Source organism: Amphiura filiformis, chromosome 19 (assembly GCF_039555335.1).
Source record: "Amphiura filiformis chromosome 19, Afil_fr2py, whole genome shotgun sequence".
NCBI classification, from domain to species: Eukaryota; Metazoa; Echinodermata; class Ophiuroidea; order Amphilepidida; family Amphiuridae; genus Amphiura; species Amphiura filiformis.
Window position 1 is genome coordinate 57,537,297 of NC_092646.1, and position 19,233 is coordinate 57,556,529.

Below are 19,233 nucleotides of genomic sequence, written 5' to 3' on the forward strand. Positions count from 1 at the left end.
AAAACCCTTAATTCATAACGCTCACATCTTTCTTCATCCAATGGACTTTGGAGAACTGCTGAGATAATAAGTGGATGTTACAATCTAATCGGTTAATCGACATAGTTGATGATATCTGATTCTGATAATTCACTAGTAGCAGCAAAATTACAGCGCTTAGTATCCTCTGGTGCGCTATATAAATCTTATATGGATTAATAAATCCTCCAAGTCCTTCAACATCTACGCACGGTCATCGGGTTGTGCTGAATAAGGCAACGTGAAGGATTGTGGGTAATAAAAGGCGCCGCAATTCTGGGTCTGGAAGGATTCAGGCTATCACTATACTACCACATCAGGATGAAAAATCGCATATCGCAAACCAGCCAAATTTGTCATAGGTTTGAATGCTAGTAGGAAAACCGTGAATATAGGGTCTCAAACTCTGAAACATCTGAGCAGAAACGTGTCCTTTTTCCTATTTTAAAGTGAGTCTGTAGCTGTCGCCATCTTTGGAATATAATACAACATTCTCTGGCCAAACATCGGGTTAAATGTAAGTAAATAGTTAAAATCGTCTAAATTCAATAATATCAAACAGCCACGGACATTAAGTCAAGGCTACATGAGAAGTTTGGTGTAAATCACGCATTTCCTTGGTATAAAAACAGCCAAAAGGATGTCAAAATTCCCCTCTTTTATCACAACGCGATTTATTACGAAACAGCATTTTCATAGGGCCTACGCTGGTTCTGTCAATTCTAGTTTAAAATCTGTTCGTCACATGCAGTCTGATTTGGTATCTATCATCAAAGTCTTGGGAACTAATGTGGACAGTTGTTTTGTTTAAAAAACGGATACTGTTTAAAATATCAGTATTTACGCGAGCGACATTTTGAGTGTGTAAAATGCATTGAAAATTGTCGGCTAAAGAGTGCATAAATTAAAATCGCGAACAGTAATAGCAACAATAACTATCTACATTCCAAGCGGAAACGCTTTTCATAAGCATACCCCACTTTTTTCAGCAATCGCTGAAACCTAAATATGCAATTCCAGGCGATTTGTAAAAATAGCGTCAGCATATTTTACTATGAATTTGGGACACCGAAACAAATGCTTGCATTGGTGCCAGACTTATTATAATGATACGATAATTAGGCCCCCCAATAATGGCTTTCATTTTAACCGTTATTTATTAAACTGAGATTTTTACTTTTTGAGAAATTAATGAATTTATCGAAAAACTTTTCGGAGAACGCTACTTTAATGAACCCATGCCTTAAGTTATTATAAAAATTGTGAACTCTGTTTTGATTGAAGATACGAGTGCGAGTTTGACTTAAATTAACATTACTTTTCATGGAAACAGATTTGGTAATTTGATAAATCGGGAAATGATCAGTGACATTAGCGATAACGACACCTGATTGTGAGTAAAAACATTGGTAAAATATTATCAACCAGGGAAGCAGAGGTGGGTGTAATTCTGGTTGGCCTATCAATGAGGGGGAACATGTTATGGTTATAAAAAAAAAATAGAAAGAAACTCATTAATAATATGATTATCATTGCAATGTAACAAATCAAGATTAAAATCACCAGAAATATAACATTGTTTATCCTCAGAATTAACTTTTAAGACAAGACAATTTGCGAGATCAGTGAGGAACATATCAGTATTAGTACGATGTGCACGATAAATATTACCGACGATAATGTTTTTCTTACCTGGGACTAAAATTGCACCAAAAATGGACTCACAATGATCAATGTCATCACTTGGCTGACTAATTAATTTTAAATAATTTCTAATTCTATAGGAAACTGAGTTATGAACGTAGATTGCAACACCACCACTTTTTCTACCACGACGTGGTACATGAAGTGAAACATATATTAATTATCAATGTCAATCAAATTAGACTCATCTTCTTTAAACCAGGTTTCGGAAAGTGCAATAACAGAGAAAGTATGATTCAGACCAGAAAGAAAAGCATTAACTTGATCAACATTTTTACTAAAACTACGAGGGTTAATATGCAAGATTGAAAAATCATCATCACAAGAGGCCTTGATATCTTCGTAATCATGGTAATCAAAAATATATGAACAGGCATAAGAAACGTCATAATTGTTCAAATTATCAGAATTATTCAACATATCATTGAGAGTAAAAGGATTGAGCTTTAGACTTAACATTCTGTTATAATCAATGGTATTGTGAAAACTGTTAAGAGCAAATTTAAATTCATTGTCATCAACATAATGGTTAAAAGGGAAAAGATTACCAGTACATTTGAAACAAAACCAATCAAGGTGATTGTCAACATCAGTATAAACACAACGGGTATGATATAAATAATTGAATACCTGAGTGGAAGAAGGGCCCAACTCCATCAAAACTGTTTTTGAGATATTAAGAAAAAACCTAATATTTGGAAAAAGTTTTCGTCTTCAGGGGACCTTTAATACATGAACATACAATATTACATACATCCGAAATTATATATGATGTTTCCATGGCAACGGTACAGGTCTTAATACGAGCTGGAGTTGGGCCCTTCTTCCACTAATATACTGCAAGTGCCAGTTCCGTGTTATAAATAGCTACAGAAATTAGGTAATCACCATTATGCACAAGTAGAACTCATGCAATATGTTAGAAAGAAAGTTTATTTTAGTGAAAAGCAGATTTCATGGATGAACAAAATTCATCTTTAACCCTATATATTTGTGGAAGAAGGGCCCAACTCCATGGAGTTGGGCCTTTCTTTTATGAAAACCATGATTAAGTGTACGTGGAAGACTGGATTTTGGCTCATCTTTCACACACAAGGAAGACCAGTCTGCTGGCAATAAAATTCTGGGTCTAACTCATTTTTGTAAAAAAATGGAGTTGGGCCCTTCTTCCACTCAGGTATTCAATTACAAGAAGTACATGATATATGAGAATGATGTCTTAAAATCAAGCAATTATTAGTGTTGATGAAGTATCTATCTACTGCTGATATTAGTGTTGATGAAGTAGCTATCTACTGATGATATTAGTGTTGATGAAGTAGCTATCTACTGCTGATATTAGTGTTGATGAAGTAGCTATCTACTGCTGATATTAGTGTTGAAGTAGCTATCTACTGCTGATATTAGTGTTGATGAAGTAGCTATCTACTGCTGATATTAGTTCACTAAATAAATTCATCAGGTTTGTTGATAAACATTATAAAAGATTTCAAGAAAGACAGTAAAAATCAGACCAAGGGACTTGTTGTGATCCCGTACGTAGAGGGACTCGCAGAGAAAGCAAACAGAATCTTCCGGAAACACGGAATAGCTACGGCTATGAAACCTAACACCACCCTCCGCAAAATGCTTGTCCATCCTAAAGATAAAATCGATCCTCTCAGCTCAGCACCACCGATTGTGTATACGAGATACCATGCGCAAACTGTAAACATTCCTATGTCGGTGAAACTGGCTGCAAATTTGAAACACGACTTAATGAACACCAAAAAGAAACTGCCAGGGTGTCCAAGACCAAAACAAACTACACTCGTCAAACCCGCAAGCAATCTGCGAGTGAACAGTCCAAGTCGGCCATTGCGGATCATGCGGTCCAGCAAAACCATGTTATCAATTGGGACAATGCCAAAATTCTTTGTAAGGAGGATGACGCCAACACAAGAAGAATTAAAGAATCCATTTGCGGATATTAAAAATAAAAATACTGCTGCTATTAGTGTTGATGAAGTAGCTATCTACTGCTGATATTAGTGTTGATGAAGTAGCTATCTACTGCTGATATTAGTGTTGATAATGTAGCTAGCTAGTACTGATATTAGTGTTGATGAAGTAGCTATCTACTGCTGATATTAGTGTTGATGAAGTAGCCATCTACTGCTGTTAGTGTTGATGAAGTAGCTATCTACTGCTGATATTAGTGTTGATGAAGTAGCTATCTACTGCGGATATTAGTGTTGAAGTAGCTATCTACTGCTGATATTAGTGTTGATGAAGTAGCTATCTACTGCTGATATTCTTTTAAAAAGTTCATCGGGACTGATATAGTTAAATTTAATATCAGATCGGCATATCACTGATGAAATGATGGAAGATGAAACGTCTAAAATGTGAGTAAAATTCTGGACTTGTACAACTAAATCTGATATTAAAAATAAAAATACTGCTGCTATTAGTGTTGATGAAGTAGCTATCTACTGCTGATATTAGTGTTGATGCAGTAGCTATCTACTGCTGATATTAGTGTTGATGAAGTAGCTATCTACTGCTGATATTAGTGTTGATGAAGTAGCTATCTACTGCTGATATTAGTGTTGAAGTAGCTATCTACTGTTGATATTAGTATCGATGAAGTAGGTATCTACTGCTGCTATTCTTTGAATAAGTTCATCGGGACTGATATAGTTTAATTTAATATCAGATCGGCATATCACTGATGAAATCTTCCGCATGGAAGATGAAACGTCTAAAATGTGAGTAAAATTCTGGACTTGTACAACTAAGTCTGATATTAAAAATAAAAATACTGTTGCTATTAGTGTTGATGAAGTAGCTATCTACTGCTGATATTAGTGTTGAAGTAGCTATATACTGCTGATATTGGTGTTGATAATGTAGCTATCTACTGCTGATATTAGTGTTGATGAAGTAACTATCTACTGCTGATATTAGTGTTAATGAAGTAGCTATCTACTGCTGATATTAGTGTTGATGAAGTAACTATCTACTGCTGATATTAGTGTTGATGAAGTAACTATCTACTGCTGATATTAGTGTTGATGAAGTAGCTATCTACTGCTGATATTAGTGTTGAAGTAGCTATCTACTGCTGATATTAGTGTTGATGAAGTAGCTATCTACCGCTGTCCTAGTGTTGATGAAGTAGCTATCTACTGCTGATATTAGTGTTGATGAAGTAGCTATCTACTGCTGATATTAGTGTTGATGAAGTAGTTATCTACTGCTGATACTACTATGATGAGTTACTAATAATATAACAATAATATATCAGGTCTTTAAATACACATTTTTGGCTCTTCTATCACAAAAGACTGAATACCAGCATAAAACTCCATAAATGGGAGTGGGCTCAAGGTAATCCAACCAAGACGGACATAATTATTTGATACGCTGTTATTTTTGCGAGGGATTTATGTGGACATGCAGGCGCGAAAAAAACAACACATGAAAATACAGTTTATATATAAATTTACAGAAATTCTGCGAAATAAAAAGAACTCGCACAATCCTCAAAATCTCGAACATTCCGTGCACGAAAATACCAGCATATAGACCACTTGACATCATTGTTTATCAACAAAGGCGAGGGACTGGTCTATCGATATGCTTGAACGAACCGCTACACTGTTCAATGGCTTTTTGTACTATATGAAATGTGGTGGCCGATTTAAAATGCACGTGCCCTGAGCAAACTACGATGCATACGCATACTGCAGGACAAAGAACAGGTACTGCCAGGCAATGACGTTACATGTCAAGTGGTTTATACAGACGTGTGTGATGAAATCGGACTACCTTCCCTATTCCTTTGACACTCAGTAAAATAAAACAATCAAAATGATGACACAACCTTGATCAGAAATGCATTTTATTTGTGATTCCTTTCACTCGTGTGTATACATTCCATATACATTAAAATTATTATAAAGAAAAAGACAACAATATTTAAGTACGTTTTATGGTGTTCTTATGAACTTATTTTGGTATTAAAAGAAAGCTCAGGTTTTTCTCACAACCCCAGTGAAATGTTAGGCCTGGAATATATTTTGTTTACACAATATGAACAAACACATGGTGGTTTGGTGGTTACCACCCTAGAAGTTGTGACTGTTCTATAGGCCACTAGGATACACATTTGTTTCTAGAATCTGAATCCCTGGAATATTATTTAACTCGGAATAAGAATGTTTGGGTGATAGGCCTCAATGTCAGGTAGCAAACACACTGTGTTACAATCTGACCACAGTCTGGTCACACATCTTTTTCAATGAAAGGTACAGGAGAGAATTACAAGTGTTAAGCTCCCCCCCCCCTTTGTATGTATCCACTGATGGATCAAACAGGGGGAGGCAGGCAGGGGAATTGCCCAGCAGCAAAACATATTTTCAATTATAATCAGAAAAAACTGAAAGTGAATGTTAAATCAGCCCCTCTGAGGGTCTATCCAAAGTTAAACTGTAGCGAATTCAGATTCCAAAATAACCATATGCGTAAATCTATTGCAAACCACCTTAATTATTGGGTTGTCATAGATGGGGACTAAATAGTGTACCACCAGCATTTATTGGAGCAAAGGTCTAAAATGGAATCAATAATTGGCACTTTTAGCTTCAGCTTGTGCTATCGCTACATGGAACGCAAGCAAGCACACTTTGAAGAAAATTTTGGACGGTGCATTGATTAAGGGCTGGGGTATGAACGTTTGGACAGTATTTATTGTGGGACATTAGAGCACATCAGACATATCGAATTGCATTCTGAATATGAAGAATGTCCTTCTGATACCAAATAATTTCCATTTTTGAAATTCGCAATGTAATACACATTTTATGGCAAATGATTAAAAATTGATATTTTTGATACATAACAGTCCTCGAAGTAAACTGATGATTTATACTTAAAGTGTATGTAGGTGGGATGAAAAGCCCGACGATCAATTGAAAATTTTGACCTTTCAGTATTGAAGATATGGATTTTTTCCCAAAACACCAAAAAAAATTAGGTCTTTTGGGGAAAAAATCCATATCTTCAATATGAAAGGTCAAATTTTCAATTGATCGTCGGCTTTTCCTCCCAGCTACATACACTTTAAGAATATATCATTTGATTTATAAAATTTACTTCGAGGACTGTTATATATCAAAAATGTGAAAAATATAACATTTTTATAATTTGTCATAAAATTTGTATTATATCGTGATTTGATATCAGAAAGACATGCTTCGTATTCAGAATGCAATTCGATACGTCTGAGGTGCTCTCATGTTCCATAAAAAATACTGTCGAAACGCTCAAAACGCTCATTCCAGATCCCTTAAGTAATCTGGAGGTACACTAATTTTGCCCCCCCCCCCATGATCGCACACAAACATGGCAACATGAGTGTCGGGGAGTGCGTAATCCATGGATAACCCTTTGCAATACGGATCAAAGCATGTCCATGACGTAACATCACCCTAGTGGCAAAATTCATATCCCATTGCAAAGCATTATACATGGATTATGTACTACCTATGGTGTTACATATCCTTTTTGGTTCTGCACGCTCTACAAATTTACTGCAGTCTACAGGTCTGAATCTAACACAATGAATATCCACTTACTCTTTCCTAAACATTTGTCATCATTGGGCACGAAAAAAACCTCCCGAGTCATTGGCCCCTGAACATGTTTAAACCAAAACCTCCTATGTAACCACTTGGCCGTTTTGTTTTAAACATGTTCAAGGGCCACAGGTACAAGCTTTCTTTACCCCAACTCAGATCTCAAACATTCTCATCTGTAAAGGGCACAGTTCAACCATTCAACCCCAATATATTTGTACATTCACAGAATGACCTTAACATGTGTTGGGTACAAAAACTCATACCCAACAACTTCAGGTCAAATTTTCCACTATGATTGTTAACTGGGGGTCATTGAACTGTGGCACTGAAGATGAGGTCATTTAGGACTCTCAGTGCCTGCTATCTTGTTGTCTTTGTCTATATAATTAGTGAATATTAATTACATTATCATACAAGGTATGTCCATGAAGTACTGACTGATGTGGTCTATACATACTATGCAAATCTTTACGCTAAGTTTTTACATTCAACTCATAATTTTAGTGAGAAAAACAAAGACAATATAATTTTTGGGCCATGTCCTGAAACCCACTTCATACATCCATGCTGCAAATAATGTGGGTATCTTTTCACATTCAGCAGGTCTCTATTTGAGTCTAAAAGCCGGTATATGCAGGCTAAAGGACTAGAACAGACAGTAAAAACTGACCTCCTACAGAGAGGTATTTGACCAAGTTTACCAATCCAGGGATAAAAACAAGCGCTGACATAATTTCCTGAAACTTCTTTAACATTTCAGGAAAATGTGTATTTCCCTATACTTTGTACAGGGAAGATCCAAGCAAAATTTCCTAAAAAATCAGGAAATTTCCTGAAGATTTACACCCCTGGACATAGCCAAAATAAACTGACAAGGTTCTGTATCATTTGCATGCCGGAGAATATGCAATACATGGACATAGACTGGATTTTCTCCTGAACTTGGACAAAATGAGGCCAGTCACCGGTGCTACTGTTTTTGCAGTAGAAAACACCTTCAGCATGTACATTGCGCTGCATTAATACCGTTGCACCAATACAACACACTGGTAAAGAGTACTCTTCAACAAAAAAAGATGCACCCCTTTGATAATATACAAGTGGATTTCAGGAGATGGCCAATTTGAGTTAGTAAATAATTTATATACTTCACACAAGGAGGAATTAACCCCATGAGAACTACCTGCCGATTGGCCAAAAAGAAGTATTCATTATCAAATGGACCAATCAACAACATTGTTAGAATAATTCCACCACACAAAAAAATTATTTGCAAAGCTCCATTCTGATTGGTGATTAAAATGAAGATATCATGTAATTGACCAATCAGAGGCAATGTTAGATCGGCAGGTAGTGCTCAGAGGGTTAACAATAGTTATATATTTCATTTCATAATTTAATTGGAGGAGTGGAGACAATAAGTAATATTTCAATTTCATATTAAATAGAATACAGTGATCATATTAAGTAAAATGTTTTGGTATCATCAGGTCCAAATTATCTAAAATTGCACTATTTATACATTAAATTTTCACGATTTCAAACACGTATCAATTTGATCATGTTATAAAAATATTTGTAATACAGTAATTAATTCAATAGTCCTCTGCCACCAATTTGATTCCCCTCACTATATACAAACTGTCAAAAAACTCCCAAAATTTTCCGTCACAATTGACAAACATTTTGTGCGGAGTGAGCCGAATCAAACCAGCGGTGGACTAATAGTGATAAATTATACAGGGTGGTCCAACATGATTACAAATTTTTGCAAAGACATCCCAGTATCAGAATAATCTTGAAATTGATTGTCTGGGTTAATCCGTTTGAAATCCAAACACCCCCTATGATAGACATGATCTTAATCTCCCACACAGGGGGTGTAGATGAAGTCACCCATGGTGACCCTATTTGAAATTCACACCCCCTGTGCGGAAGATTAAGGTCATGTCTTCCATAGGGGGTGTATAGATTTCAACTTAAATAGCCCATTTCACACAATGTAACAATCTATCAAAGAATTATGTGGATTCCGGAATAATTTCAATATCTATAGCTTGCCAAGCATGACAAAAATACTAAATAGTACATAATCAGTTTTACTATAATTGTCTGACAATGATTAAGGCTTGAGCTTACTGATGGAGAGAAAAAGAAAATTAACATTTCTGTAAATTGCAATAATTACAAAATAAGTCCAATACCGGATAAGATTTTTTTCCACATTTAATATCAAAGGCACATATTTCTCTTTTTTTGCACAACTTCAACTTTGGATATTTTTTAATTAATCAGAGCACACCTAAATGGTTTTGGTTGGTATAAACAACTGCATTTTACACGGCACATTTTTATTATACTTCCCCACACTATGTACATAGTACATGTTCACAAGGGTCATGAACTGAAGAGTAGGTCAAAGGTCAGGTACAACTACGACATGCTGACTTTTCGCATAAACAGTGCAAGGTGATGTGATGCTACTGCGTTTTGATTGGTCAATGAAATCTTCAATTACCTGATACAACAACGCAGTTGAGACAGAACCTTTTGTGTTATCGGTATAACACAAAAGACTTAAATCTAGATTAGAGATTCCCAATTTTTTTTTTGGAACAAAAATCCCAATTTCTGTCATATCACCTGAATAAACCCTATGTTAAAATTGTATAACATGTCGTAATGTATTTCCAAGTGTTCAGTTTGCTGTCCAAAAGGGGTTTTTGCCTATTAGTTGGAAACCGTACTCTAGGTGGCATTCCCTAGCTGGGATGTCTATTAAATGCCACAATTAGGAATACATCTTCCTTACTGACTGCCTACCCATAGTTACACCCTGGTAGAGTGAGGCAAGCAAGAGGTAAAGCGCCTTGCCCAAGAGCACAACACAATGGGTGTACCGATCAGGACTTGAACCCATGTCCACTACACTGAATCCAAGCCCACTGTTACACCATTGTGTCCTCTTTATGTTGGACAGGCAGTAGTTTTCAACAGCAAGTAGTGAAACAGTTGCAACACAATACCTCACTCCACAGTTCATGACAACCTATAAGTAAACATGTGTAACAATGAACTTACAGTTTATCCACTCTGAAGTACAAAGTGACAACGCTCGCATATACAGCGCGTAAACAGTGCGCAGTACCTCTCTGCTGAAGTATGCGTGCCTTCAAAGTCGGCACAATGTGTGAGTCCGCGTTGGTACTTTGTACTTCAGAGTAGACCGACTGTGTAGGTAGGGAAGATTATACGCTCACAAAAATAAGTGGAAAACAGGGGTCAACATGAGAGGGCACCTACTGAAGTGCAAAAAGTGTTGTGCATAGTTTGCTGTTTTCATTCTAAAATATACAAATTTATCAACAATAATAATAGTGGATTATTTCGTCTTCGTCACCAATCGATCATCGTCATCAACATCATCGTCATTGATCATTGTTTTAATCAATCATCATCATCATCATCAACACAATATTCATCATCATCACCAATAAAAAATTCTTCATCATCATCGCACATTTTGGTATAACGCTATACCTGATTTCATTGAATCAACGATACACACAATTATTAAATAAATCATATAATATGAAACAATCACAACAAATCACACATCTTATAAACATACAATCGTAATCATTATTACTAGACATCAAACTATACAATATTTGTATTTCGTATATTACAACATTTTGATAATATCTACTGCGATTAAACAAAAAAAAATCTACAAGTGCATATATACCGGCGTACATCATTGGTCATGAAACTGAATCAAAATAGAAACACTTCATTTTATTAAAAACAGAAAACACTGCTGCTTCTCACACACTAAGCAAATTTTCACAATTATTTGAAATTTCATTTGTCAAATAGGCTAAAATACAGATAAGATGCAAAACAAATAACACAGGAATACAATATATATGTGCAAAAAACTGAAAAATGTTTCGTAAAATTTGATCAAATCAAAATATAGCACAAATATTCCGATGGTGATTATATCCATCAATGCAGAAAGTTCCCCCCCCCCCCCGATTTGGAATAATTGGTGGTAGCCATATTAATACTAGAAACACTATGATATATAATTGAACACCATTACATTGGTGTAATAACACACAATTCGACCGAATATGATCAAAATCATAATTATAATAATACCCTATTAGGCACATGTGAAAAGACATATTTCTCATATCTCACACTAACTTTCACAAATTCATCCAAATTTTATATTTATATCCCAAAAGTTGAGCTAGTGTACAGCTACAGCATAAAAATACATTTACATGACGTACATATGGGTGTGTATCGATAAGAATAGCCAAAAATATAAGCACAATTTTTTGCTGCAATTTTTTGAATTTCTTAAATTGCATATAAGCAATCAGAGTTTTCATAAATAGCATATTAATATTTATTAATATTTCCATAATATATGAATATTCATGAATATTTAATAATTTACAACACATTAATCATAATTAAAATGCCTTGCATGACAGGGGGTAACATAATTTTCATCATAATACAAATGGTACAAATATTTTTTTCTTACAGTCAATTAAATATATTTAACACTAATATGTCATCACTTTTATGTGCAGCAAATAATCAGGCAAAAAAAAAAGCACACTATTTTGTAGCAGCAAGAATGATGTGAATTGTTTCCATTTTTTTCCATCAAACATGATTTAATTAATTTAGGTCTTAGACTCACAGTAGACCTGAACACAATGATTGTGACATAATCAAGAGGGATCTTGTTTGTTTATATTAATTTTCAGTTATCGATAAAAACAAGTGATACATTTGAATGAGGTTTGCACCATACTTATAGCATTTTGAAACTGAATGAATAATGAACAAAAAATTGGAAAATGCTGTTTTCAGATTTATTCCTCTTGATTACATCACAATACGAGTCTTAACTCACAGATATGATATTTTGCAGTAAACCTTTGACGAAAGCGTACATGGCATATTTACTGTGTTGAAAAGTCTCTGATTAGCTGGCGAATTATAAATGAACTTTGCGCCGTATGCGTTGTTAGCTCCGACTTTGAAACATCGGTTTACTGCAAAATATTATTATAACTACTTCGAGCCCTGTTCACATGTTTTGACATGAAAGACGTTTTCCGGACAGATACCCAGGTTAGAGAAAGGTGACAATTACTGCTCCTTGTTGTGTGTCAGAGAAGATATTTTACCCTTCCCAGAATCCTTTGCATCATGATACATCATCTCATTTCATCAAATGGCACATCTGTTGCTTTGCACATGTTCTATTTGTTTTCAAGTTGAGAATAAGCTGCCTAAACATGGGTCGATGAAATAAACATAATTTGCAAGCTCTGGACGTGCGCTGTTAATTTGAGGTATTTTTTGTGACTATCAACCCACTGATAGCAAATTAGTATAGAAAAGGAAGAAATGCATTGTGGGAAGTGTACGACATCTTCTCTGACTGCGTGTGAAGATTGTGTTCACAGGAACTTGTAGAGGAACATCCTCACTGCATCCATACTGCTTCCGATTTCAGGGTTTGCTCAACTCAACAGAAGTTTCTTCGTACTGACACACATACACCCCACTCACATCTAGTTGACGGATTGATTGATTGATTGATTGATTGATTGATTGATTGATTGACTGCTGAAAGATTGGAGTTGATCACTGGTTCATTGATACTATAATCAATGCTTTTATAATATATACCTGTGCAGAAATAACGAAGAGAAAACAGAAAACCATTTCACTTATAATCAGATTATTTGACAATGCATATGACGAAAGACAAACATTGATAAAAGGGGGCTTGAATATTTAAAAACTTATCATAATTTCATTATTACTGTTGCTGATTGGCTGCTGATTTTCTTGGCAGATATTTATGTGTATTAGGCATGGGAACGTTAAACGCACGCATGATCCGTTAAACGTTTAGCAATAGTGGAATAAAACGTGTAACACGCAAGTAATTTTCAACCTTCAATTTTCCATTCTTCAATGCTAATCAACAGTTGAAAGTAACAAAATCTGAAGACGACCTTAATAATTTGCATGAAACTTGCTCAAAACATTCATTATTTGACACTAATACGTCGAAATAATGCATAGTTTCTGACATGTTTGGGCCGTTAACTTCGCGAATTTTACCGTATGCAAGGCGCCATTGGTACTAACATATTCTGTTAGAAATTCCGGTTTTGTGAGGTGCACCGCACCTATCGTATATTCATGAAATCTTGCCGCCAGACGGGGCTGGATCAATGCGTGTTATACGTTAAACGCACACATCACTGATGCATTAAATGTGTAGGAAAATAAACGGAATAACCCATCGCTAATGTGTATTCGAATGTTATCACTGTAATTCCAGGCTGTTTGACATGTGCAGTGTCTGACCACTATGACACACCTTGTCAACCACTTGAGTATCATTCAGGAACACAGCTCTATATAGGCACACAACCCTAGTCAGCCTACATTATATAACAACCATCGCAGCCAGGATCCACTCCCTGAGTTTTGTACAGGGACAAGTAGCAGCAAGTTCCTTGCCAAGGGAAATTTTCAAGCTAGCTTAACTTTTCCATGAAAATGGAAATAGACACTGCGGGAGCTTGAACTCGCACCGTTACACAGGAACCCCCACCAGAGCAGTTTTCCTGGGGTGAACCAACCCTGCCTGGCTGTCAAATTAATCAGCGACAAGTTTATCTCTGAATTTGACGAATGCTAATTGATGCAATTACATTAAAACATCAATTAGTACCTGTCAAATCCAGATATAACCTTGTCCCTGATTAATTTGATAAACAAGCGGGTTTGGTTCACCCCAGAAGAACTGCTCTGGCGGGGCTTCCTCTTTAAGAAGCACTCAAGCACCCGAGTCTATACCATTTTTCATCCTGATGTGGCAGTGACGTCATGCGCATTTCATTGCGCAGCCTCAAATCGCTAGTGTTCGCTCAAAGTGCTAATGTACACACAAACTCGCATAGATACACAAGCAAAACAGCTGCTTCAACGCATTTGACGTCACTGCCACATCAGGGCGAAAAATAGTATAACGCCTTATCGATTGAGCTAACTGGTGTAAACAAGTTCAAAGAAGTTATTCCTTACCATATATGGAAGAGAACTAATCTACAAGTTTTCAAACTCATCAATTCTCTGTTTGGTATTTCCTTTACGGATTTGTTTGAGTGTCTTGTACTTGTCTCGTCCTGCCTTGATGTTAGCCGCATGTAGTTTATCATTAGTAGTCTCCTTTGCTTGGTCCTTCATTCGCTCAAGCTCTTGACTAAGACTCTGTAGAATCAAGAAACAAATGACGATAAATAAAAAGTGGAAATTTTAGCGTGATTAATTTTTTGCGCTTTGCCAATTATGAACCATTTCTTTTGTAAAAGAACTAACACAACATTTGTGACACGATCAAGGGAAATGCGTCCGATGTCGCTAATATTGATTTTGAGATATTGGCAAAGAAAGTGTTAAAATTCTTCTGTTTTATATTGTTTTCAGCGATTGATAAATTGACGTAACTTGACGTAAGTGCTATCAACATGGGGTTTTCAGTTTCTGAAAGATCTAATTGTCCTCTTTAGAAACATAAGTAAACCTCATTTTCGACCAGGGTCGTCATGTGACTCATTCCCCTTGATCATGTCACATATAAATTACTTTTTAACGTATCGAAAATTCCAAGGTCCAAAGCAAAATGTTTGGACTTTTCACAATGCCCGACATGTAATAGACTACCCCGTAGTCCACTTGCCCATTGTGCATACTCTGGATATTGTATTTAAGCTTAAAACTCTGATTTAATTAATGTGTGCACAATTGATAGATTTTCACATCTGATCTTTTCAGTCACCCTACTCCCTCTGTTTGTTAGCTTCCCAAGTGGACTACTGACATTGGATTGCGGTTTACATGCTTAACACGGCTGTCTATGAGCTTCTATGGATGAGATTGTCGGAAATCTGGCCTACTAAAATTGGCGATGATGTAATGCATCATTAAATGGATCTGGCTTGTGATTGGTCGCCCAGATCTCGTTATGGTTTAAATCCTCCGGGTACCTGTCATTACCATTAATAACTACATGGTACACAAGTATGTGGCCTACGCCGCCTTTGTGTTGTGTAATTGCATGAACGCGTCAGTAAGTCAATGAGCGCGTCTTGTATTTGCTTGCGGTTAAAATTGATTGATAAACAAGTATGATTGACAGTGTGAGTGTTAGGGACTTTGCCTGTTCAAAATCACGTTTTTAATTGAATGTCCATAGTCTATTTTTAACCTGGAATTTCGCGATTAATAAACTGGCAGATTCTAAAATCAGAATTGTTCAGTACTGAAGTGCCAATACAATTATGACATTATGATATGTTGCATTCAATAATATAAGCCACTTTACTATTACTGTCACTAATATAATTATATTAACTTTTTCATAACAATTTTATACTAGTATTTTGATGTATTAAATATCAGTATAATTTCGAGTTCAACTGAATGCTTTCATCATGATTAACATGCTTTCATCATGATTAACATGCTTTTATTTATCAAAAATAGACTATGGCATAGTCTAGACATGTAACTGATGCAAAGTAATTAACCAAATTTATAACCAACACTTTGCAACTCTTCACTTTACAAATAGCAAGATTTTGTTCTATCAAATTTGTAAAAATATACATATTTAATCTCAATTTACATTTTGCCCTTCAAAAATCAAACAGGCGTAGAACCGCTTATCGCTAATGAACAATTTACGGCAGCGCAAAATCAGTTTTCAAGCATGCATGTGAGCTGTTTTGCGCGTACACAGAAGTAACTGAACTATGTAATAACTCGCTATGTCACATGCGGTGGTCACTGATGGCTATAAATAACCTCCTCGTGCATATGTGTATATCTAACGAGCAATTTGATTGGGCCACACATATGGCGTGATACACAAAAGTTATAGATTCCCACCCAGCTACTTACTAGTAGTTGTTGTTGCATACGCTTGTCCTTCTCGGCCTGTGTGATGCGATCCTCCTCAGATTGCAGGTTCTGGATGTCCTCCATATTGTTCATTTCATGTGATTTTTCTTTGGTGTCTTCGTCGCCTTCATCCTCTACTCGAGGTGGAGGTTGGGCTAATTGGAGCTCCATCTGGTGTTTCTCTGCCTGAGATGCCTCCAGCTGAGGGAGAGATAATGAGATAACAAGATAATGAGATAACAAGATAATGAAATAATGAGATTATTAGTCAAGAACCCATTATGGTCTAGATACGTCAACATACGGCATGAATCTTTATTATTCCCTCCTCTCTGTTTCCTCCTGCATAGACCAAAACCTGCAATCACAATTCTTCTGCTTCCCTTGCCCTCTTCTCTGCTTCATCCTACATTAGTCTTAGCTAGACCCAAACCTGCTATCACAATTCTCCTGTCTCCCTTGCCCTCCTCTCTGCTTACTCCTGCATTGAATTTGTTCGGCTTATATAAGGTGGAAAAAACAAGATTAACACTGTGTATTGATATAGAATGGCGTGCACACAATTGGGCGCAATGCTTACGCTAGTTGTGCATTGCATAATGCGTGACTGGCGCACGCTTTAAGTGGATTTGTGTGAGCGTGCATTAAGACTTAATTGGCGTGCGCAGTAAAAGCCTTACTTTCGTGTTTACCCAAACCTGCAATCACAATTCTCTTGCCTCCCTTGCCCTCCTCTCTGCTTCCTCCTGCATCAGTCTTAGCAAGACCCTTCCCTGCGATCACAATTCTTCTGCCTCCCTTACCCTCCTCTTTGCTTACTCCTGAATTAGTCTTGGTTAGACTCAAACCTGCAATCACAATTCTTCTGCCTCCCTTGCCCTCCTCTCTGCTTACTCGACCTGCATTAGTCTTAGCTAGAACCTACCTGCAATCGCAATTCTTCTGCCTCCCTTGCCCTCCTGTCTGCTTACTCGACATGCATTAGTCTTAGCTAGAACCTTCCTGCAATTGCAATTCTTCTGCCTCCCTTGTTCTCCTCTCTGCTTACTTGACCTGAATTAGTCTTAGCTAGAATCTCACCTGCAATCGCAATTCTTCTGCCTCCCTTGCCCTCCTGTCTGCCTCTTCCTGCATTTGTAATAGCTGCGCCTCTTGCTTTTGTCTCTCTTCAAGATTTTGCTGTGACACAATTTGTTGTCTCTCTCTCAAGCGCTGCATCTCAGCAACTCGTTCCTCCGTCTCGCGTCTCTTTCTGTCAATATCCTCAGCTTCCTGTAGCGCCCTCAGGCGGTTCTCTTCAATTTCCTGTGCCTCCCTTTCCTTCTGTTCCAATTCTATGAAAGAAAAGATTTTTAAAACATTTATAACTAGTCCAATAACGTTTGCATCAAAAACATCAACCAGAGACCAATTAGTGGAATATTATCAGTGTGAAAACTAGCAAAATTGGTGTTGACGAAAAAAACATTGTGTATTAATATAGAATGGCGTGCAGTTGGGCGCAGCATCTTAACTAGCTGCACATTGTGCACTATGTGACTGGCGCGCACTTATGTAAATTTACGCGAGCATGATATTAGGACTTTATTGACGAATCAACAGTAACAAAAACTGAATAATTTTCACCAATTATAAGCTAAACAAACTTAAACTTTATAGGAATTTTAATTTTTTCCGTATGGGAATTCATGAGCTAAATTCAAACTTGATCGCTTTTCGAATACTTGTTGTTTACTTCCGTTTTCATCCGATGTTAAGCTGATCACTAGATACAGATCGTTGCAGTAAACTGAGATGCTAGTGGGGTTGGATGATATATGGGACAGTCAGGGGTTAACATCCTACTCTTTTTGATACTGACTGCTATTCCCTTACCTTTCCTGGCTTTATCCGTTTCCAATTCATACATTCGCAATTTATCAGCATGAGATTGTGCTTGCCTTTCTGCTTCCTCACGAGCTTGCCTTTCCTTCATTAGCTGTGCTCTGTAATGGTAGTAAAAAAAAAACGGTTTATACATTGGGCCAAGCTTGCATTCCCTTCATTAGCTCACCCCTGCTTGATTCCACATAATTATCAGATCTGGAATTTCAAAAGAATTATAATTCAATAAATATATTTTATTCCTGTTATTTGTGAAAAAATAATAGTCGGGACATTTTTTTGTAAAAGGTTTTGTGTCAACGCGTTTAAGACCGGCAATCCAGGCTGAAATTGTTTGGCAATGCCAACCCTGTACCTAACCACCATGTCTTAGGGTTGAACCCAGGACCTCATGCCTTTCAGGCGAGTGCTCTAACCACCGTACCACTCTTACCTTTCCAATTGTTTAGCTGCCTTTTCTTCTCTTGCTTGTGCTTTCATCTGTTGCACTTCAATAGTGTCTGGTTTACGCTCACGCATGTACAACTCATGGTTACCCATGCACAGCGCCAGGATGCGTTTGTTGATTCGTAAGCGAGCAGCAAAGAATACAAAGTCCTGCAAAAAACAGCGAATCATATCATTGTTTTTAAATACAAACCAACTTTATGCAAGCATCAATTTGAACTTTGAACCTACCCACATCAATCCTCAATATATTATCAACGTCGATTTGATGCCGATGACTGAGGTCATACTTTTGTTGATCTCAATCATCGTTATCAAATCAATGTTGATAATATGCCGAGGCTTGAGGTGGGTAGGTTCAAACTTCAAATTGACGCTTGCATTAGTTCCAAGTTATGTAAGGTTTGACGTGGTTACATGTACATAATCAGAAGCTAAGCCCAGTTGGATGAAAACATGAAAGAAAATGCCAGCAATATTTCTCTCACTCTCTCTCTCTCTAGCTAGAATATTAACTATAATGAATTGATACTGAAAT

General features: G+C 36.6%; 1 protein-coding gene across 1 annotated transcript in view; it reads right to left on the reverse strand.

Moving 5' to 3' along the window:
• Positions 1-11,806: 11,806 nt before the first annotated feature.
• Positions 11,807-19,233, reverse strand: part of LOC140141556 (moesin-like) — a 72,609-nt gene continuing 65,182 nt past the window's right edge. Inside the window, exons 10-15 of the mRNA XM_072163464.1 lie at positions 18,682-18,845; positions 18,240-18,349; positions 17,445-17,698; positions 16,365-16,565; positions 14,487-14,672; positions 11,807-13,073 (exon numbers count right to left, since the gene is read on the reverse strand). Of these exons, the coding sequence (XP_072019565.1) occupies positions 14,508-14,672; positions 16,365-16,565; positions 17,445-17,698; positions 18,240-18,349; positions 18,682-18,845 (894 nt within the window). The 3' untranslated portion in view covers positions 11,807-13,073; positions 14,487-14,507. The remainder of the gene's footprint in view (positions 13,074-14,486; positions 14,673-16,364; positions 16,566-17,444; positions 17,699-18,239; positions 18,350-18,681; positions 18,846-19,233) is intronic.